Here is a 21,152-nt window from a genome sequence, read left to right on the forward strand (position 1 = left end):
TTAGCAATGTCTGTGTTGAACAAGAAGAGGGAAGTGACATCATGTGCCAGCCAAGGATTAGACGATCTTGTAGATTCAGTTCAGCTTGAGACTGCTGAGAATCTAAATTTTCCTTTTTCAGAAATGACCTGTGCTTTGTTTCCTTTGGGGAGCCTTTCCTTTTCTGATTATCCCTCAGAAACTGTTTAAGCAATCTATCATAAGGCACCAACCATTGATGAAAGCCTAAAGGTCACCACCATCACTCTGTGTGACTTTGGTAAGTTACTTCAACAACTTGATTATCAGTGACAAGGGAAGGGGAGATCACAAGATGATATCTGAGGTTTCTTCCAACTACTGAGTTATAGGACTTGATTATCCTGAAGTCACAATGCCTTGAACAAAGAAACAAGTGGCTTACAGTGGATCCTTGGGATTTTAAAAGGGATGTAATTTCCTTCTCTCTCTTTCCTTTTTTTTTTTTTTTTTCCATGATGGTAAAGGGAAGTAGTGGGTTTCCTCTAACCCTCAAAATTTAATTCATATACCGAGCCTCCCCAACCTCTGTCCATTGGACCAGGCTGGCCTGGAGAAGCTGTATGTGTCAAAGGAAATATATGAAGCAGAGGCAGAGGGAAACAATAGGGAATGCAATGGATGAGTCAAGGCTACGTTTTGGGGAAAAAAAAGACCATTTGAGAAGTCAGGGGACATGGAACATGGGCATGCTCTGAAGATACAGGATAAAAAGAATGGGCTTGAGTTCTTAAACCCAGAAGAAAGTAGGAGAGTACCGGTGGGCAAAAGGCCTGGCATGGTAGGGGCAGCTGAGCAGAGCTCAGAGATAGGACGTGGAACCTCTCAGTTCTGGCCTTCTATTGGCAATGATTTTGTGTTTGACCTTGGGCAGGAGACTTCTTTCCACTGTGTTCCTGTTTTTTTATATATACTAATCAGAAGGAAAAGAGAACAAGTTGATTCCTAAAGGATTTCCAGTTCTAGTAACCATGAGTCCCATTCCAAGTTCCTATAACTACCTGTGCAGATAAGAGTTTCCTATATTGTATCCATAGACATAAGTGCCCTCAATGTGTAACATTATGAAAGCAAAGAAAATCTGAACAGAACAGAATATTCTAGGAGGGTAGGGTGGGTAGGGGGTTTCTACCTTCCAGACAGAGAATGTTAAAAATCTAAGAAGCCCGAGAAGACTTAGGCTCATCCTGCCTAGGACATGATAACTATAGTGAGGCCACCAATGATATAAGCATCCTGCTTGTCTTATCGTCCCCATTTGGATTTCAACTCCAGAGTGACAGAGCTCTTGAGGTTCTATGGAACAGTTTTCAAGCCACTGGCCAAAGCTCATGTTGCAGTCATTCTGTTCAGCTTGGAACCCAGTGAACTACGTAAGAGTTTCTTTCCGTATCAGCCAGAGCTATTTGAGGGACTCATGATACTTTTTTTTTTTTTTTTTTGGAATCGCAGACTCTTTTGAGTTAGAAGTTACTTTAAAGGTCACCTGGTCACAATCCCTCATCTCAGGAAAGGGGACTGTCTCTATTTTGCCATTCAAAGGCTCCCACACCTGCTCATAGACTCCTTTAGATGATAATTTACACAGCAAAAGGTGCTGTTAAATAATCCTTTCATTCAGTCTAGTGTCTTGCTTCACTAGGACAAGATCTCACTGAACTAATCACTAGGTCATGATTTCAAGATGATTCCTCCCACTGCCACCAGAGTGCCAACCTTGAACCTGAAACACCTGAACTCTCCTCAGGTAGGGAGGGGGCTGGAGAAGTTGCAGGTTCTGGAGTCACACATGACTGAGTTTAAGCCTCACTTCCACTGCTTACCAGCTGGATGACTTTGAACAATGTACCCTGGCTCTCTGTGCCACTCACCTGAAAAATACCAGGAATAATCCCTTCTTCAAGGGGCCATGGTGAGGACTCATCAGGGGAACAAGAGACGCGTTGGACACATCCTCCCCTGCACTGACTCCCAGTGTTTGCACGAGGGCATGAGCATCCATGGAGGGGGTAGGAACTGCTTCTGAGTCAATGTAACTTATCCCAGTGCTGAGCATAGAGCTTTGCCTAGTGGGGAAAAAAAAAAAGAAAAGAAAAAAGAAAAAAGAGAGAGAGAAAGAAAGAAAATGTAAAAATACCTTACAGTTAGACCAGCTTTGTACTCAAATATCTCTTGGCAAGATCTGTTCACAAACTAGCAAATCCCTGCTGCCCCCTGTCCTCAGAATAAAAACTTGCTCTGTGTACTCAAAACAGTCTGAAACTAAAGTGAAGAAAAAAAGTTACTGGAGTGTGTCCAGATGAGAAACTGAAACTGTTCTTCTTCTTGCTGGAAACCGAAAGTTAACTCAGTCAACATGGATTCCAAAGCTCAGAGCAAGAGAATCATCACGGATGTTGAGACATGGGAGAAGACATTTCAAGAACTGATCTGGCAGGAGAAACCCCGGGCCAGATGGACCCTGAAAATGGATGGGAACCTTCAGCCAAACTCCGTGGCTCTAGGGTGGAAGCAATACCAGCAGAGAGCTTTTGGCAGGTGAGTGAGAGTCTATCAAGCCACGGGCCTTTCTGAGCCAAGAGGATCAGCTAAGCATTGACTGATTCTTTTGAGAGCTTGTTAAAAGAATACACATTACCAGGCTTTTCAGCCTTTTGTAATCACAGTGTTCTTTAGGATGGAAATGCTAGGACTCTAAACCTCTATTTTGCTCAACGGCTGGAAGTTTCCTCTTTTACTAGGTCTCCTTCCTATGTATTTTTGGAAGTCTCCAGGAAATGCCATAAATCTGCCCTCCTATTCTCTCACTACCTCATTTGTTTCAGACTGCTTCTCTAGGGCCTTCTGCTATCTCCTCCGCAAGCCCTGACTGGCTTCCCCAGGCTGCAGCAGCCCTCTGAGCCTAGTCCTATTCCATACCAGCCTGGGAGTGGTGCCTTCCTTTAAAGCCCCAAGGATGGACTAAATCCAAGCAATGGCTTTGAACATTACTTTGCTGAGGATAATAGGAGGGAATGATGCTGCAAGAAAGAAATTAAAACCTAGTTTTTGGCGTCTCTTAAGTAATGCCCCTACCTTAATGACTGGCTCTTTCTTTCATTTCTAATGAGCCTCCAAGTTGCAGGAACTAGCTTCCTTGCCCAAGTCAGAAGAGTGGTAACTGCTGATCCAGACAATCAAGTCTTCTCTTTTTATATGTCAAGCAGGGACTTTCACTTCACTTTTCATCTCACTTGTTATCCTGTTTCCCTGCTTGCCTCTATCCTGCCTCAGGTGTCCTCCGCTCCATTCCTTATGGGTTACTAGCCATGCCATACATTTCCAGACTTTACACCCTTGTCCATGATGTTCTGTCTGTTCAGCAGGCCCTTTCCTCCCTGCCTGCCCCCCACTCATCCCTCAAGGACCAACTCAAGTGTCCTGGTCTTCCTAGGCAGAGTAAGTGTTCCTTCTTCTCCATTCTCATAAGGCAATAAATGCTCTCTCTCGCTCTATGAGAGAAAGAGGAAGCATTCATTTTATATATATATTTATATAAATATATATATATAATGTGTTATATTATATATAATATATAATGTTATAGCACATTGTATTACACTATATAGCACTATATATATACTATAGAATTACATATTCTCTATGAGAGAAGATTCATTATATATTCATTATATATATAAAAGTTATATATATAATGTAGCACATTATATTTCATCATATAGTACTATATATATAGCACATTTATAAATGTTAATATGTTACATACTATAGAACATATATATTTACATATAATTATTTTTAGCTGCAGAACCCATTGTTTATAGCAAGGCTCCTGGGGTTGTATGGAACACAGCTTTCAAGCCATTGGTCAGAGCACGTGTACCAGTCATTCTGTTCTGCTTGGAACCCAGTGAACTATGTAAAAGTCTCTTTCTGTACCAGCCACAGCTATTTGAGGGACTCATGATGTCTTTTTATCAGTTTGGCACTCTCCCAAATGGGCAGGTGCTTCTCTTGTTCAGATGTATTGACCTGATAGTCATTCTGGGATGGAAAAAGCAACCTAGCAGCATAGTTTTATAAAACTATCAACCAGCTTTTGAAAAGCACTCTGTAGTTTACAAAATGTTTTCACATATATTATCTCATTTAATGTTGACACTATAACCGTTGGATATGTTTCCTTTTGTAGATATAAAAATTGAGGCTTAAGAGAAGTGCTTTTTCCAAAGTTTCCCTGATGTGAACTATGGACTTGAGTCTCCAACCCAAGTATTATGGCTCCAGGTTCTAAGTTGGGTACAAAACTAGTCATGTCACTCAATAGATGTGATGTGCTGTAGTAGGTAGATAATATCTTGGATTTGGAAACATGGCTCTACTACTTACTTTGTGTGTTCTTAAGCAAGTTGTATACTGTTTTATGACTCAGCTTCCTTATCTGCATATTGGGCTTAATAATGCCTACCTCAGAAGGGTGCTTTAAAGATGAAATGGGATAACACGATAAAATATCCTTAAAATAGGTACTTGATGAGTCTCCTATGACTTTGTGAGGACCAAATTCCACTGGCAAATGGCATTAGAATTTTTTTTTTCCCCTCTGAGACATCCAGAGATGTTTTACTGGCAAAGAGGCAGACTTGGGACCCATGTATGGGGGGGATTTCAATGGGTCACAGGAAAAAGCCTTATTAGAAATGCAGTCCCTCTCATTCTTGTCAAATTGTCAATATCACAAGTACTTTTTCAAGTTGAAAGGGTTCTTAGAGCCCGAGGCCAGACCCATTTCTCTCAGGTCAGCAATCAGCTGAAGGCACAATGATCTTCCTTGTGTCTGCAGGTTTCACTGTTCCTCATGCCATCGAAGCTGGGCTTCTGCCCAAGTACAGGTCCTATGTCACATGAATCTGGAGCACCAGAAGTCCCAGGGCCAGGTGCGTATGCGGCTCTTTGGTCAGAGGTGCCAGAGGTGTTCCCGGTCTCAATTTGAGAAGCCTGAGTTCTCCATGCAGAGTACGGAGAGGATCCTGACAAACCTGGTACAGCGTATTCTAGAGCGATTCTACAGAAACGGCATCAGGAAGGTCTCAGAGATACCAGTGATCCTGGAGTTGCCTTTGGTTGGATCCCACGACAAGGTCAACTGTGAGGCATGCGTTTTGGGCCACTGTGTACAGAACTTACAAAACAGTGTGACAGAGTCAGCCAAACCTCCTCTCTTCTTGGAAATTGGGAGTTCTTCTCCTTGCATTGGTGACCTTTGTGGCCAAAACCGAGCCAGAAACCGGTCAACTGAGGAAAAGGAGTCTCCAAGGAGTGGACGTTCTCATGTCCATAAGAGCTCAGGGCCCTGCCATGCCACCACTGGGATCCAAGGGCCTAGAGCAGGACTTCAACCCAAACAGGAGATGGGCCGACCGCTCATTCGAGGGGCAGACCAGCAGGCCACACACAAAACAACCCCACAGCTTATCCGAGTAGCAGGATCACTTCCCCCAGGGTGGACAGACCCACGGCCCATACAAGTAGTAGGTCCACTACCTACAGGGTGGGCTCATTCACAATCCACTCTGGGAACAGGACCACAGGCCCCCCGGAGGACATATTCTCAGGCTGTAAGAATGGCAAGCCAACAGTCAACACAGGAGGCACAAGCCACAAAAGGGGCAGGTCTTCAGGCCACAAAGGTGACAGACCCACAGCCTGCAAGGGGGACAATCCCAAGGGCCACATCAGGGTCAGACACTCAGGCTACAGGGAAGGCAAGTGCCCCACCACTGGGGTCAAGCTCACGGCCCACAATGGGGGAAATCCCCAAGGTCACATCAGGATCAGACACTCAGGCTACAAGGAAGGCAAGTGCCCCACCACTAGGGTCAAGCTCACGGCCCACAATGGGGGAAATCCCCAAGGTCACATCAGGATCAGACACTCAGGCTACAAGGAAGGCAAGTGCTCCACCACTGGAGTCAAGCTCACAGCCCACAATGGGGGCAATCCCCAAGGTCACATCAGGACCAGACACTCAGGCTACAAGGAAGGCAAGTGCCCCACCACTAAAATCAAACTCACGGCCCACACAGGGGACGGGCCCCATAGCTACACATGAGTCTGAGACCTTCAGTGGAAGTCAAGCTGCCTGGGGCAAGCAGGAGAGGCGCTCACCCAGAGGGTCTGCTCCAGACAGCTTTTTCAGATTATCTCCCTCAATGCCACCAAATGATCCCTTTGGCCAGGAGCAGCTCAGGAGGGGCACTGTCTGTGCCTGTGTTGTTGCTCTGTTTACCTTTCTTGTATCTAAATACTTATAAGTAGAACAATGTAAAAGACTTTTCTCTTGTCTTAATTTCAAAATAATCAGTGAACTGGCTACCTTTTTTTTTTTTTTTTTTTTTTTGTCTTTTTTGCTATTTCTTTGGGCCACTCCCACGGCATATGGAGGTTCCCAGGCTCGGGGTCCAATCAGAGCTGTAGCTGCCAGCCTACGCCAGAGCCACAGCAATGCAGGATCCGAGCCGTGTCTGCAACCTACACCACAGCTCACAGCAATGCCGGATCGTCAACCCACTGAGCAAGGGCAGGGACCGAACCCACAACCTCATGGTTCCCAGTCGGATTCGTTAACCACTGCGCCACGATGGGAACTCCCTGGCTACCATTTTAATATGACAGAATTTGCTTTGGGACCAATGCAGGGTCAGGTTTATAGAATAAGCATTGGTTCCTTTGCAGATGGCTTAAAACATGACCTAGCAAATAATGGTTCCAATAATAAGTATTTGTTAAATCATTAACAGATTTTTACTCATTCATTCACTCATTTATTGATACCAATACATATAGACCATATCTTGACAAGAACTGAGGGTCCTGCGTGTTATCAGAAAGTTATTATAATAAGCTGAAAATGACTTCTCAAAAATGTCCATGTGCTAATTTCCAGAACCTATCATATGTTACCTTACATGGCTAAAGTAACTTTTCAGATGTGATAAATTCGAGAGTACGGAGATAAGAAGATTGTCCTATATTATCCAGATAAGCCAAATGTAATCACATGGGTCCTTATAGGAGGGAGGCAAGATGGTCAAGGTGAGAAAAAGGGAATTTAACGTTAGAACCATAAGTTGAAGTGAAGGAAGATGGAGGAAGGTGTCGTGAGCCAAGGCATGCGGGCAACTTTTAGAAGCTCCTAAAGGCAAAGGAACATATTCTCCCCTACAGCCTCCAGAAAGAACCAGCTCTACTGACACATGACTTTAGTCAAGTGAGGATGATTTTAGACTTATAACCTCCAGAACTATAAGATAGTAGATTTGTTTTTGTTTTTTTTTTAAGGAACTAAATTCATGGTAATATTTTGTAGCACTAACAGGAAACTAGTTAGAGTTACCAGTATCACTGCAGGGATTAGGCAATTATGTTTTAGATATGCTTCAGTTTTATCCAAAACAAAACAGCATTTTATAGATTAGAAATATCAATATACCCATCTGCTCTTATTCTTTTTTCTCTCCTATTTAAACCCACCAAATATCCCCATCTTATAAAGATTTTCTATGTAAGAACTTGTCAGTCCTGAGATCTTGTGGTGCATGGCTACATCTTTCACACTCTATTTCCATCTGTCTATTAGGCAATTCTATATGCTCTCACACTGCCATTTCAACATTCCCACATTCAAAATTAAGCTCAGCAGCATCTCTGACTTGTTCTAATTTGCCCCATCACCTAAGCTTATCACTTTTAGAGTCGTCTTAAACTTTTCCTCCCTGTCACCAATTCTTATTGTCCCTTCTTTTGCCAAGTTGCTCCCATCTCTTCCTACCATGTTTCACCATGGTAGGAACTTGGATTACTGAAATAATGAGGGGATTTGGCTTTTATCTCATGGGCAAAAGGAAGTCATTGCAAGCATCTGAAATTATGGGTAATTTGGTAGAATCACATTTTGATAATAATGTATATCTGGGGAAAGAATAGAGTATAGGACAGAAACAGTAAGGAGTCTGGTTTGAGAAAGGAAAGTGGTAAACACAGAGAAGGATACTTAGAGATAATGAATATCTTGAAAGAATTTGAAGACAGTGAAGTGCAAGATGCAGAAAAATCCAGGAATGAATACTTTTCCTTTTTTTCCTGACCACCTCTTTTAATTTCCTCTCAAACCACTCATATCAGCACTCTCCTTTTATATATGCCCCCACCCCAAACCACCCTACTAAATATTTGCATTACTCCTGTTTTTATATCTTTTTGGTTTCTTCACAAAGAACATTTGGGGATGAGACTTTATTTCTAGCCTGATTGTATGATATGACCCTGGGCAAGTCAATATCCTTCTCTGAGCCTCAGTTTCTCCATCCGTAAAGTAGGTTAGTAACTTCTACTTAAACGTGGAGGATTGAACACATGCATTTCCTTCTGATCTCTCTTAAAATCCTACTATGTGATAGTAAAAGAGGAAAAAAAGGCATCAACACACAAGGACTAGAAAACTAATTATCCAATGATAGGTAACTGACTTAGCAGAGTAGAGAAATTTGGAATTCAAGTTAGGCAAGGGAAAATCGAGGTGCAAAGCAATTCATGTAGCACAATTTCAGAAAGGCTTAAAAGTTATAGGCAAGAAGTAGCTCTCGGAAGGTGGATCTTAAGAAGCCTGAAGTGGGAGGATTGGTTTAAAGCCATTATAACAAGTTCCTTTTACCCACTCCTATGCATCCTGGTAACTACTCTTAGCTCACTCCAGGATGAAGAATGGGTTTATTCTCCGAAGACATTGACCCAGAGGGACTCTGGCCTCAGGCACTTGGGCATAGCTAAAAGAGGGACTACCACCTAGCAAAGATAGTGAAACTCTACATACTGACTAGATGCATTCCCTTAGCTCACTACCAAACCTAAAACTCAGAATTATATCCTACCCACCCTTCCCTAAAATACACAGAGAATGAGAGTTCCCTTGTGGAGTGGGAAATAAAGGAACCATCATTGTCACCGCAGTGGCTCAGGTTCAATCCCTTGCCCAGGAACTTTCACATGCCACAGGTACAGCCAAAAAACAAACAAAATATACACAGAGAATGGACTGTTTCTCATTGGGAAAGCTGGTCAGCTCAGGAGAGAGGGAAAAAAAAAACCATATGCTGAAACAGAGGAAGGAGGTTCAATGGAATAACCAACTCAGTTCATGTAGCACTGTGGTACGTATTTATTGAAAAATAGTAAGAGTCAACTGTATATGTAAACTACAAGAATAATAAGGGTGCAAGGAAAGTGGGTTGTGTTTTTGACTAAAACAAGGTATGAGATGTGGAGATGCATTTTTGTTAGCAGAAAAGAAAGCAATTTTGTCCTAAAGTAAAACTGATTATTTCAGAATGGAAAAGAGATAAACAGAGAAGTAGAGGTCATACTACAGAGAGAGAGAGGAAAAAAAAAGAGAGTGGGAAATTTTACCTTGTCTAATCAATTGGCTAAAATTGAACTGTTATTAAAAGCCTTTTTAAAATGATTTAATATTAATGGTGTACTCACATAAAACTAAAGCTTCATTTTTTTTCTATCTACTGAAAAGACAAAGATACTGGATTATTGGTCTGCTTCTGATAAAATATTGTGAAAGGTTGTTCTTTACCTATTAAGTAATATGCCTGAAAAACAGAAGTTCTGTACCTTATCAAAATAACTTCCCATGCTTCATGTCATTTTAATCAGGACTTTGGTAACTGAATCTTCTCAATATTAAAATAGTGAAATTTTGTTAACAACTATATAACCTTTCCCTTTGAAATACTTTGTCACTTTGTCAAATACATAATTAAGTATTATTTCATAATGATCTGTGATCCTATTTAGTCAAGTGTTTAAACCTTTTGATATTTTTGACAAATATCTCCAAATTAAACTCTAAATGAATTCTTTTTGACCTCACACTACCTTTATGAGTTTTTAGAGGGCCCCTGGAACACCTCAAAAAACTTGTAGAGAAGAGATCCTTATAGAGAAGAGATCCTGAATTGATTAGGCTTGTTCGATATGTTGGATTACATGTGAAGTATTACCAAATAAACTATGCTAAAGTTTCTTAGGTTACATCTGTGTGGCTACATGTTTGTCAATATAAGTTTTCTAGAAATTGTATGAACTCTGATATGTCATGGTATGTTACGACTTTTAATCCTAGTCATTATTTTTAAGTGCTATGTGTCACAGAAATAAGAAAGTTTCCTGTCAATTGCATTCTGAATAATTCTCATGAGATATTTAACCATGGCCATTTTAAAGTTTTTGTCATTTACAGTTATCCTTTTATTTGATGCTTTTGCAAATATATTTCATCTTGAGACATTTGTAGAAATGACTCAAACAAGTACTCTAGAATATAGGTTTCTGATAACTTTAAGATGATAAAACTGCACTGGGTAGAAATTTCTAGAACTAATGGAAAACCTGGATTCAAGCAAAATAAGAATTAATAACATGGGATTGAATGAACTGATGAGGATGATTATAATTTTTATGATTTTTTAAATTTGAAATATTGCTGATTTTATAAATGTTTCCCTTTTTTCCAAATTTGAGGAAAACCCTCCCCCTTTTCTCTTAGGCTATCAACAATGATAAAACATTTATCTTTTATTCTGTTCCTGATCCCTCCAGAATTTAGAAGTTCTCAATGAATATTCTTATTTTCACTGTCACATATTTATTTACATAAGTTCAATAAGAATCTGTTCTTTTATTTAAAGTTCCCATCTTGGCTCAGTGGTTAGCAAATCTGACTAGGAACCATGAGGCTGCGGGTTCCATCCCTGGCCTCACTCAATGGGTTAAAGATCCGGCATTGCCGTGAGCTGTGGTGTAGATCACAGACCCGGCTCAGATCCTGAGTTGCTGTGGCTCTGGCATAGTCCGGCGGCTACAGCTCCGATTCAACCCCTGGCCTGGGAACCTCCATATGCCGAGGGAGCGGCTCTAGAAAAGGCACAAAGACAAACAAACAAACAAACAAAATCTGTTCTTATAACAGGATGCAATTGGAAACTCTGGTTATATATTAGCAAGGCTTTGACTGGGATATCAGATTTAAGAATGCGATAGACTCAGTTATGACCAGACAGCTTTAAGAAACTAACATTTACTTTATGAAGCCAATAAAACCCATTGGAAATATTGGCTTTCCCTTGCTTATAGAGTTCCCAGCAGCCTAACCAGGTGAGTAAGGAGGTTCACTTCCCAGCAGGTACAGGAACCTCAGTATACTTTGGGTACCTTAAGAAGAGGAATTCACCCAAATCTATAGGTGCTGCAGGATATGTCTGATGGTGATAGGGATAGAGTAGGATAGTTATACAGGTAGTTATACAAATCCCAATAGGGGACCATAGAGAGGGAAATGTAGAAACGTGAGACACATGAACACGGAGAGATCTTGACAAGCCTCTCTACTTCTACAGAAGGGCGCAGGTACTCAAAAAGTGTGTGCAAAGAAGAAAAGACCCTCCCTATTTATCCCTAATGCAGGTGATGTGCCTGTCCCCTTCCCATTGGTCAGGTCAGGGTGCACATTCTTTTTTGGTTGGCTAATTGAGACAAACTGTTGCTGGGAGAAGAGGTAAAGAGGAGGGGGTCACAGGAGGGCGTTTCAGCCAAAACCAGAGCAAAACAGAGTAATAAAGATTTCCTTTGATAGAAAAGACATTATGTTACTTTCCACAATTTTCCCCTTTCATTTGTTATCAAATATTCTTTTCTTCAAATTCTTTGAGCATGGTTTGGCTCTCCTGTTCTCTTGTGTCCATCAGGAGCATACTGGCTTGGTGAGGAGGGGGTCCCAGTTGCTTTGTTAGGGCAGTTTCTATTAATCTTTGAATAAGTCCCCTGCACAAGGAATTATACAACATGCAACTAAGACAAGGACACTAACTACAATAATTAGAGGGGCAAAGATTGAAGCTATTAGTCCCTTCCATTTTCCAAACCAATTTTCCAAAAGGTCTGTGAAGGGGTCATTAATACCAGAATTCTCTGAAAGCTCATCTGCTAAGATCATTAATCCGTGTAGGGCCGTGGTGATGGTGCCATCTGGGGCGGTGTTGGGAATGAATGTACAGCACTGGATACCAATCATTACACAGACTCCACCCTTTTCTGCCAGCATCGTGTCTAAAGGAAGTCTATTTGCCCATGCCATTTGATTAGTTGGCCTAGCTGTTCAGCTATTTCTTTAATGGCATCTCTAGTGTAATTAATGAATCTTTGTTGCTTGTAATAGATGTAGCTTATCCAATCAACATTTTTGTTTATGGTTGCCCACCAAAAGAGAGCAGATTAAAACCCAGCAGCTACCTCATTTCTTGCCTTAAATGTGTTTGGAACACCCCGTGGAACACCTATTGAGTCAACATAGACCTGAGGGTCAAAGGACTCCCTCCCCCACCCCAGGGTGATGTCTCATTTCCTCAGGATTGGCTGAGTTTGAAATTGGGGCCTAAATGCCAGGATAAAAGGGATGGCCGATTGCACCAAAGGGTGCAATTTTCCAGAAGGGTGCCTGTTGGTGGACTCCCACAATACCACCAGGCATCTGCCCAGGGCACTTGGAACTGGGATTTATTTAGTGTATGTGTGCAGGGGGGTGATAGAGGACAAGCTTTCACTGCACCTGGTCAGGTTGCCTAAGAAAGTTGCCTTTGCCTCTTGTCATTTTAGACATGAGAAGTTGACATTTTCATTTGGCTGCTGAACAGTACTCAGGGACTGACTGGCAGAACTTTTGACTTCAGGGTGTAGGGGTGTGGAAAAGGGAATAGGGAGCTTGACAAGAGCAAAGCCACCTTGCTGCCACCATCCATCTTGGTGAACTTAAGGTGACTCATATGAGGGCTCTAAGAAAAACAAAGTCATTAGAACTTGGGAAACTCCAGGCCCCAATTGTTCTGAAGAAATTCAAAATAGCCAGATTGTGCTTGAGGTTAATAATTAAAGTAACAATATAAGGCATTCTGTACAGCTATACATCTTTCTGTATCCTGATGTAACTAAAAATTAATGTAGCATGTTGGACAGGTAAGCCAGCCCTATAAATGTACCTCCCCCTTTCCGCTCGGGGTCCATGATTGGAAAGCGATTCTCCATGGACCCACTGGCATAATAAAGCTGTTCTCCATCTTCCTCGAGTGTCCTCTGGGGTGATTTCTGGGAATTCTACAACAAGGGAATAGCAGTGACAAAGTCCAACTGGACTCGTTATTTCAAGCCGTTTCGTCCTGGAAGAGGGCCGTCATACATTGAAGACCCTGTGGGTCTGATGACCATCCCAGAGGAAAGGGAACCACTTGGGCCTCCAGTCTCCCTGTGGCACAAGTGTAACAGCTGCCTTTGTGTAGTGTGTCCACAGAATATTTTATCCATTTCAACCAGGCATTTGTGTCCCCATACCCTGTTTTTATACTCAGTCAGCCTTCCTCCAAAGGAGAGTTTTCTGTTTCCTTCAGTTAATAGGGTAGTGGCAGCTACCAACTGTATGCACTCAGGCCATCCTTTGGTGACAGGGTTCAGGAGGCAGGAAAGGAAGGCCACCTGCTGGTGGCTTCCCCATGTTCCTGTGCGAGGACTCCTAGAGCCATTTGCTGGCCTACACTTACAAATAAATGAAAAGGTTTTTCAAAGGATGGTAGAGGAAGAAGAGGGGCACCTGTCAGCACCTCTCTTAAATCCCTAAATTGTTGTACCTCCTCCTGGCTCCATAGTAGGGGATGGGGACCTTCCTCTACAAGCTTGGAAATAATCCTTTTATATCATGTCCTTTTTGGCATCTGATCTTCATCCAAAAATAGATCACTGAGATAAAATTTAGAAACAAGCTTAGAATGCCTTTTTTTTTTTTTTTAAGAAGCTCAGTTAAAACATCCATTCATGATCAAGACCCTTGCCAAAGTGGGTATAGAGGGAACATTCCTGAATGTAATCAAAGCCATTTATGAGAAACCCATAGCAAATATAATCCTCAATGGGAAAAAACTGAAAGCCTTCTCACTCAAATCTGGAACAAGACAGGGATGCCCACTCTCACCACTGCTCTTCAACATAGTTTTGGAAGTCCTGGCCACAGCAATTAGACAAACAGAAGAAATAAAAGGCATCCATATAGGAAGAGAAGAGATAAAACTGTCACTGTATGCAGATGACATGATACTATACATAGAAAACCCTAAGGACTCAACCCCAAAACTACTTGAACTGATTAATAAATTCAGCAAAGTAGCAGGATATAAGATTAACATTCAGAAGTCAGTTGCATTTCTGTATATCAGCAATGAAATATTGGAAAAGGAATACAAAAATATGATACCTTTTAAAATTGCATCTCAAAAAATCAAATACCTCGGAATACACCTGACCAAGGAGGTAAAGGACCTATATGCCGAGAACTATAAAACTTTAATCAAAGAAATCAAAGAAGATGTAAAGAAATGGAAAGATATTCCATGTTCCTGGATTGGAAAAATCAATATTGTGAAAATGGCCATCCTACCCAAAGCAATCTACAGATTCCATGCAATCCCTATCAAATGACCCATGACATTGTTCACAGAACTAGAACAAACAATCCAAACATTTATATGGAACCACAAAAACCCAGAATTGCTAAAGCAATACTGACAAACAAAAACCAAGCAGGAGGCATAACTCTCCCAGACTTCAAGAAATACTACAAAGCCACAGTCATCAAAACAGTGTGGTACTGGTATCAAAACAGACAGACAGACCAATGGAACAGAATAGAGAATCCGGAAATAAACCCTGACACCTATGGTCAATTAATCTTTGACAAGGGAGGCAAGAACATAAAATGGGAAAAAGAAAGTCTATTCAGCAAGCATTGCTGGGAAACCTGGACAGCTGCATGCAAAGCAATGAAACTAGAACACACCCTCACACCAGGCACAAAAATAAACTCCAAATGGCTGAAAGACTTAAATATACGACAGGACACCATCAAACTCCTAGAAGAAAACATAGGCAAAACACTCTCTGACATCAACATCATGAATATTTTCTCAGGTCAGTCTCCCAAAGCAATAGAAATTAGAGCAAAAATGAACCCATGGGACCTAATCAAACTGAAAAGCTTTTGCACAGCAAAGGAAACCAAAAAGAAAACAAAAAGACAACTTACAGAATGGGAGAAAATAGTTTCAAATGATGCAACCAACAAGGGCTTAATCTCTAGAATATATAAACAACTTATACAACCCAACAGCAAAAAAACCAATCAATCAATGGAAAAATGGGCAAAAGACCTGAATAGACATTTCTCCAAAGAAGATATACAGATGGCCACCAAACACATGAAAAAATGCTCAACATCGCTGATTATAAGAGAAATGCAAATCAAAACTACCATGAGATACCACCTCACACCAGTCAGAATGGCCATCATTAATAAATCCACAAATAACAAGTGCTAGAGGGGCTGTGGAGAAAAGGGAACCCTCCTGCACCATTGGTGGGAATGGTAACTGGTACAGCCACTATGGAGAACAGTTTGGAGATACCTTAGAAATCTATACATAGAACTTCCATATGACCCCACAATCCCACTCTTGGGCATCTATCCGGACAAAGCTCTACTTAAAAGAGACACATGCACCCGCATGTTCATTGCAGCACTATTCACAATAGCCAGGACATGGAAACAACCCAAATGTCCATCGACAGATGATTGGATTCGGAAGATGGGGTATATATACACAATGGAATACTACTCAGCCATAAAAAAGAATGACATAATGCCATTTGCAGCAACATGGATGGAACTAGAGAATCTCATCCTGAGTGAAATGAGCCAGAAAGACAAAGACAAATACCATATGATATCACTTATAACTGGAATCTAATATCCAGCACAAATGAACATCTCCTCAGAAAAGAAAATCATGGACTTGGAGAAGAGACTTGTGGTTGTCTGATGGGAGGGGGAGGAAGTGGGAGGGATCAGGAGCTTGGGCTTATCAGACACAACTTAGAATAGATTTACAAGGAGATCCTGCTGAATAGCATTGAGAACTTTGTCTGGATACTCATGTTGCAACGGAACAAAAGGTGGGGAAAAAAAATGTAATATATACATGTAAGGATAACTTGATGTACAGTGGCAAAATAAAAAAAAAAAAGAAGAAGCTCAGTTAAACTTTGTAGCAATATAACATAATAGCAAAGAACTATCCAGGAAGTAAGTCTTAGTGACCACAATTAAAAGAACTAGATTAAGAGATTTAGCAAGTGTTCATTGAAACATCTTTTCCTTTTTAAAATTACTCTTATTTTTATCAAATATTAGCCAAACCAAGACTAATTTATCTGCCAATTAAGTGTGGTGTCAATAACCTTGGCCTGGAGTTCCCGTCGTGGCGCAGTGGTTAATGAATCCGACTAGGAACCATGAGGTTGCGGGTTCGGTCCATGCCTTTGCTCAGTGGGTTAAGGATCTGGCGTTGCCGTGAGCTGTGGTGTAGGTTGCAGACGCGGCTCGGATCCCGCGTTGCTGTGGCTCTGGCGTAGGCTGGTGGCTGCAGCTCCGATTCAACCCCTAGCCTGGGAACCTCCATATGCCGCGGGAGCGGCCCAAGAAATAGCAACAACAACAACAACAAAAGACAAAAAGACAAAAAAAAAAAAAGAAATATGGCACGAAAAGAAAGGAGAAAAGATGGCATTTACACGAAGACACCTCTGCGCCTAGAATCCTGCAATTGCACTAATGTGTTCTGGTTCAACAGTCTCTCTGAAAAAAAAAAAAAAAAAAACCTTGGCCTGATGATTTACATGAATAAAACTGATCATATTGGGTTTTATAAAAATTGACTTTCTTAGAACTTTATAAGGAATCTCAGACTAAGCCTTTAAAAGGCATCTCAAGGCTAGGAAAGTCATGCCAAGTGCTTGTTTTAAAGATATTTTTTTATCTTAAAGATCTAGGTGAATTCCTTCCCTTTTAAAAACCCAAATACCTTGGGGTTTCTACAGGGTACATAACAACGTGGTCTTCCTAATTTATCTGATAAAGCTTCTGGGAACCTGAAAGTTTCCATTCTCTGAAGAAATCAAGTACAGAAGAGAGAAATGTTTCAATTTTGCTTTCGAAGGTATAATTTACCAAATTGCTTGTTAGGGAGAATTTCTTATACCTGGAAAACACAGATTAAAAGCCATTATTATTATTATTATTATTATTATTATTATTATTATTATTATTATTATTATTTTGTCTTTTCTAGGGCTGCACTCACGGCATATGGAGATTCCCAGGCTAGGGGTCAAATCGGAGTTGTAGCTGCCAGCCTACCCTACAGCCACAGCAACACTGGATCCAAGCTGAGTCTGCAACCTACACCACAGCTCATGGCAACGCCAGATCTTTAACCCACTGAGCGAGGCCAAGGATGGAACCTGCAACCTCACAGTTCCTAGTCGGATTCATTAACCACTGAGCCATGACAGGAACTCCAAAAGCCATATATTTTAAGTAGAAACCATAAAATTATAACCATATTTACCAGTTCACACAGTCCAATGTAACCAATCTTTTTTGTTTAACTGTTTATGAAATCATCAGACTTCCTTTCACAATTTTTTAAATTTCTTACCCAGCTCATCATTAAGGTCTGGAAGTCAGAAACTTGTTTTTTTTTTTTTTAAAGATCTTTCTGTAGAGGAAACATTTTTGCAAAAGTATCAGAGTAAAGCCATTAACATAATAGTGACAAAAGACTTAAGGCACATTTTAAATCTGATTGTAATGCAAATTGACATTGAAACTTGGTCACTGTTGTGACTTATAATATTTTTGAAGTAACTAGAAAAAAAAAGAACTATAACATAGTACAAGTACATTCCAAATTTCAGAAGCTGTAAAAGTTTTAGAATATATTAAAAGAATCCATTTATCTGTATAATCTGAGGTTTATCACTCATTTGATAATGTTCTCTATGTACTTTAACATTCCAAATAATTTTAGTAAATTTAACTTTTTTTTTGAATGCCTCAAGAGTCCTGTGAAGCATTTTAAAGTTAGCTGAGTTAAAAGCACTTTAATTAGAATTTGATAGTGTTTATAAATACATCTTTTTTGTTTGTTTGTTTTGTTTAATTTAGTCAGATAGAATCATAGGTTGCTTGTGGATAATATTTTTTCTTAACCAAAGTTATGAGAGATCTCAAAAGCAAATACAGCAGATCACTTAAAAGAACATTACATAATCTGTTACCAAAGTAGCATTCCAAGGAAACTTTGTTTTCTTAAAGAAAAGCTAAGTTCAAGTTTTGCACCAGCTTATTTTAAAATTAATTTACTCAGTTAAACTTATTTTAAACTTAGTTCTAACAATGTATAACCCTTCTCTCAATGTCTACTTCCCACAAACCTTCCAGCACTTTCTGTATCCATTAGTTTGTCCCCTCTTTTCCATTTAAAACAAGCTAGAAGACAGACTTACTCTTCCTTTCCCTTGATAAAATAGAATTCCACTCCACATTCCTTCTCACATAAACCTCTTGCATCTCTTTTAGTAAGTTCTCTAATGGTTTCTCCTTCCAATCCTCTATTTCTTTTCACTTATTATTTATTTTGAAATATTTGGCAAACTATTAGTTACAAAATGAATTTTGTTTTTGTTTTTTTTTACAAAATGAATTTTGAACTTACCCTTTCCTGAAGGGTTGGTGGAATCTATTCCACCATATCTTTTCATCTGAGCTCTGAGTCTTTCAAAAACTTAGTTGGTCCCTCTCCTTTACCTTGCCATACTTCAAATGCCTTAGATATATTTGAGTCCAAGGTATGGCATCTCTAATTGCCTGAATGATGAGATTTTTCAAGTCCATCATATGCCCCCAGTGGACAGCATTGTTCTTGTCCCACCCGGGGTCCTCATAGGGAAATTTAGTTTCCTCCCTAACTTCTCCCAGCTGGGGAGGGTGGGTTCGCTGCCATGAGGCCATGGCTGCCCTTCCAGTCATACCCCTTTCTTCTCTGGAAAACAGATTGCTCAAAATAGACATTAATTCAGACCATGTATAAACTTGTGGTGCAAGGAACTGATCCACTTGATCAGTTACCCAGTATGGGTCCTCCAGCAATGGCCGCAATTCCTTCTTAAAATTTCAGACCTCAGAGCTGGTTAAAGGGGCATTTACATATCTTATTCCTCCCCCACCTAAGGGAACCTCCCATAGTGGGAAGAGCATTTGTGGCTCTTCTTGCCCTTCCCCAGGGGCAGCGGCAGGCAAAGGAAAATTTTGAATATCCTCCTGACATTGTTTTAACTCTTGCCTAAGTCTAGAATAAAGCCCTGCCATATCCTTTGGTCTTGTTGAGGCAGTGGGCTTTGATCCTGAGGCCCATGGCATTGTGCTTGTGCCCATGCCCCTCCCCTTCCTGCTCTGATGCTGCTAGTGGGGGCAGTGTATTTGTGCCTGGGCAGTGGGCTCTGCACCCCTCTTCCTCCTGCGCTGCCCTGGCAGCGACAGTAGCAGTGACTTTGTCTAGAGTGGGGCCAGTGCCATTTTGCAGATTGTAAGGTGGCGGCAGTGAGCCAAGGGGGTCCCATGGAGGGGAGGAGGTCCCAGAATGTTCTTGGGTTTCCTCCTCAGTTCCCTTTTGGTCCTGTGCTCTGAGGGGAAATAAGACCACTGGTCCCCACTGCCAACAGGAAGCATAATAAGTTTCCTCCTGAGGCCCTGGTGACTTGTCCCAGACAAAGTGAATGAGTAGCTGACAGACCTAATCCTCATCCAATTCGAACTTTGGCCAGAAGATGGATGGGACGAGAATAGGTGTCTGTGTCCAGATAAAACAGCAATATTTAATCTTTCTTCCCTTCTTTTTGTCCTTCGTCCATGCATTGTCACCCCAATACTTTAACATTAAGCCCAGAGGACTGTCTGGAGGAATCTGCCCTCCCCCCTCCATTCCATCCTCCAAGTGGAGGTACAGGTCGGGAAGACTTACTTCCCATTTCCCCAGGATCATGTTCTGATCCTCCAATTTCACCCGAAATCACCAGTCTCACCCAAGATATTTCGGGCTTATCAACTCCCTTCCCCGACCACCAAGGACATACTCGATTGCCCCTGTGATCTTTCCTACCTTGGTCCATGCACAGAGTTGCCTGGTCATCGCGGTTGCCTGCATTGTCGAGAACCCTCCATGGGTTTGAAGTTCATAGGAGCAGACTTCTCAATTCAGGGCCACTGCAACAGAGCTGTGGGAAGTGTCTCCCCTCCCAGAGAATCCACACTCCAATGGACCCCAAATCCCGGACGAGTCCCCAAATCTGTTGGAGAATTGTTTGGATCATCAGTGTAGGAAAGTAAGACACATGAACACAGGGCAATCTTGACAAGGCTCTCTACTTCTACAGAGGGGTGCAGGTACTCAAAAAGTGTGTGCAAAGAAGAAAAGACCCTCCCTACTTATCCCTAACCAGGTGATGTACCTGTCCCCTTCCCATTGGTCAGGTCAGGGTGCACATTCTTCCTGGTTGGCTAATTGAGACAAACTGTTGCTGGGAGAAGAGGTAAAGAGGAGGGGGTCCGCAGGAGGGTGTTTCAGCTGAAACTGGAACAAAATAGAATTTTGATTTCCTTTGATAGAAAAGACATTATTTAACTTTCTACAACTGCCTGTGGGTTAAAGATTATTAGCACATGATGTTTTTCGGGAACTTTGCTAGTTTGTTCTAATCTCTGACGATATGCCTTTTTCACAAGTACTGTTATTATGGGCAATAAACCAGAGGACCACCATCATGAACATCTCCTGACTCCAGTTTTGATGACTAAGATTCCCCCAAAGAAAGAAGAATGCCTGTTTGTCCCAATCCTGATTCCTATCTGAAAACCTTTCTCCTTTTTACTATAAAACTCTTCACAATTCTTTCTAAGAGGGGGGGGGGGCATAGTCTTTAAAGCATAAGCCTGCTGTGACCCTCCTTTGCCTGGCAAGGCAATAAAGCTATTTTTTTATCCTTTATCCAAAACTCTGTCTCTGCATTTCAATTCGGCACTGGCAGACAGAGGCTGAATTCCAGCAACGTAACTACCTTAACTCTGTTTACTG

General features: G+C 41.2%; 1 protein-coding gene and 1 long non-coding RNA gene across 4 annotated transcripts in view; one reads left to right on the forward strand and one right to left on the reverse strand.

The window, feature by feature from the left end:
• Positions 1-21,152, reverse strand: part of LOC110256384 (uncharacterized) — a 288,353-nt gene that overhangs the window by 51,851 nt on the left and 215,350 nt on the right. For all 3 annotated transcript variants that reach the window (XR_014824514.1, XR_014824513.1, XR_014824515.1), the window contains 2 exons: positions 20,181-20,367; positions 1,890-2,084 (listed from right to left, as the gene is read on the reverse strand). This is a non-coding gene — a long non-coding RNA (uncharacterized LOC110256384). The remainder of the gene's footprint in view (positions 1-1,889; positions 2,085-20,180; positions 20,368-21,152) is intronic.
• Positions 2,356-6,351, forward strand: RTP4 (receptor transporter protein 4). Its single transcript, NM_001435265.1, is given in 2 exon segments — positions 2,356-2,556; positions 4,862-6,351. Coding segments are annotated over 2 exon segments (1,653 nt in total). The 5' UTR covers positions 2,356-2,374; the 3' UTR covers positions 6,333-6,351.

Source organism: Sus scrofa, chromosome 13 (assembly GCF_054392235.1).
Source record: "Sus scrofa isolate SSC_HxYL_T2T_F1_AM1 chromosome 13, Sscrofa_HxYL_maternal_Yorkshire_Landrace_v2.0, whole genome shotgun sequence".
In the NCBI taxonomy this organism is placed as follows: Eukaryota; Metazoa; Chordata; class Mammalia; order Artiodactyla; family Suidae; genus Sus; species Sus scrofa.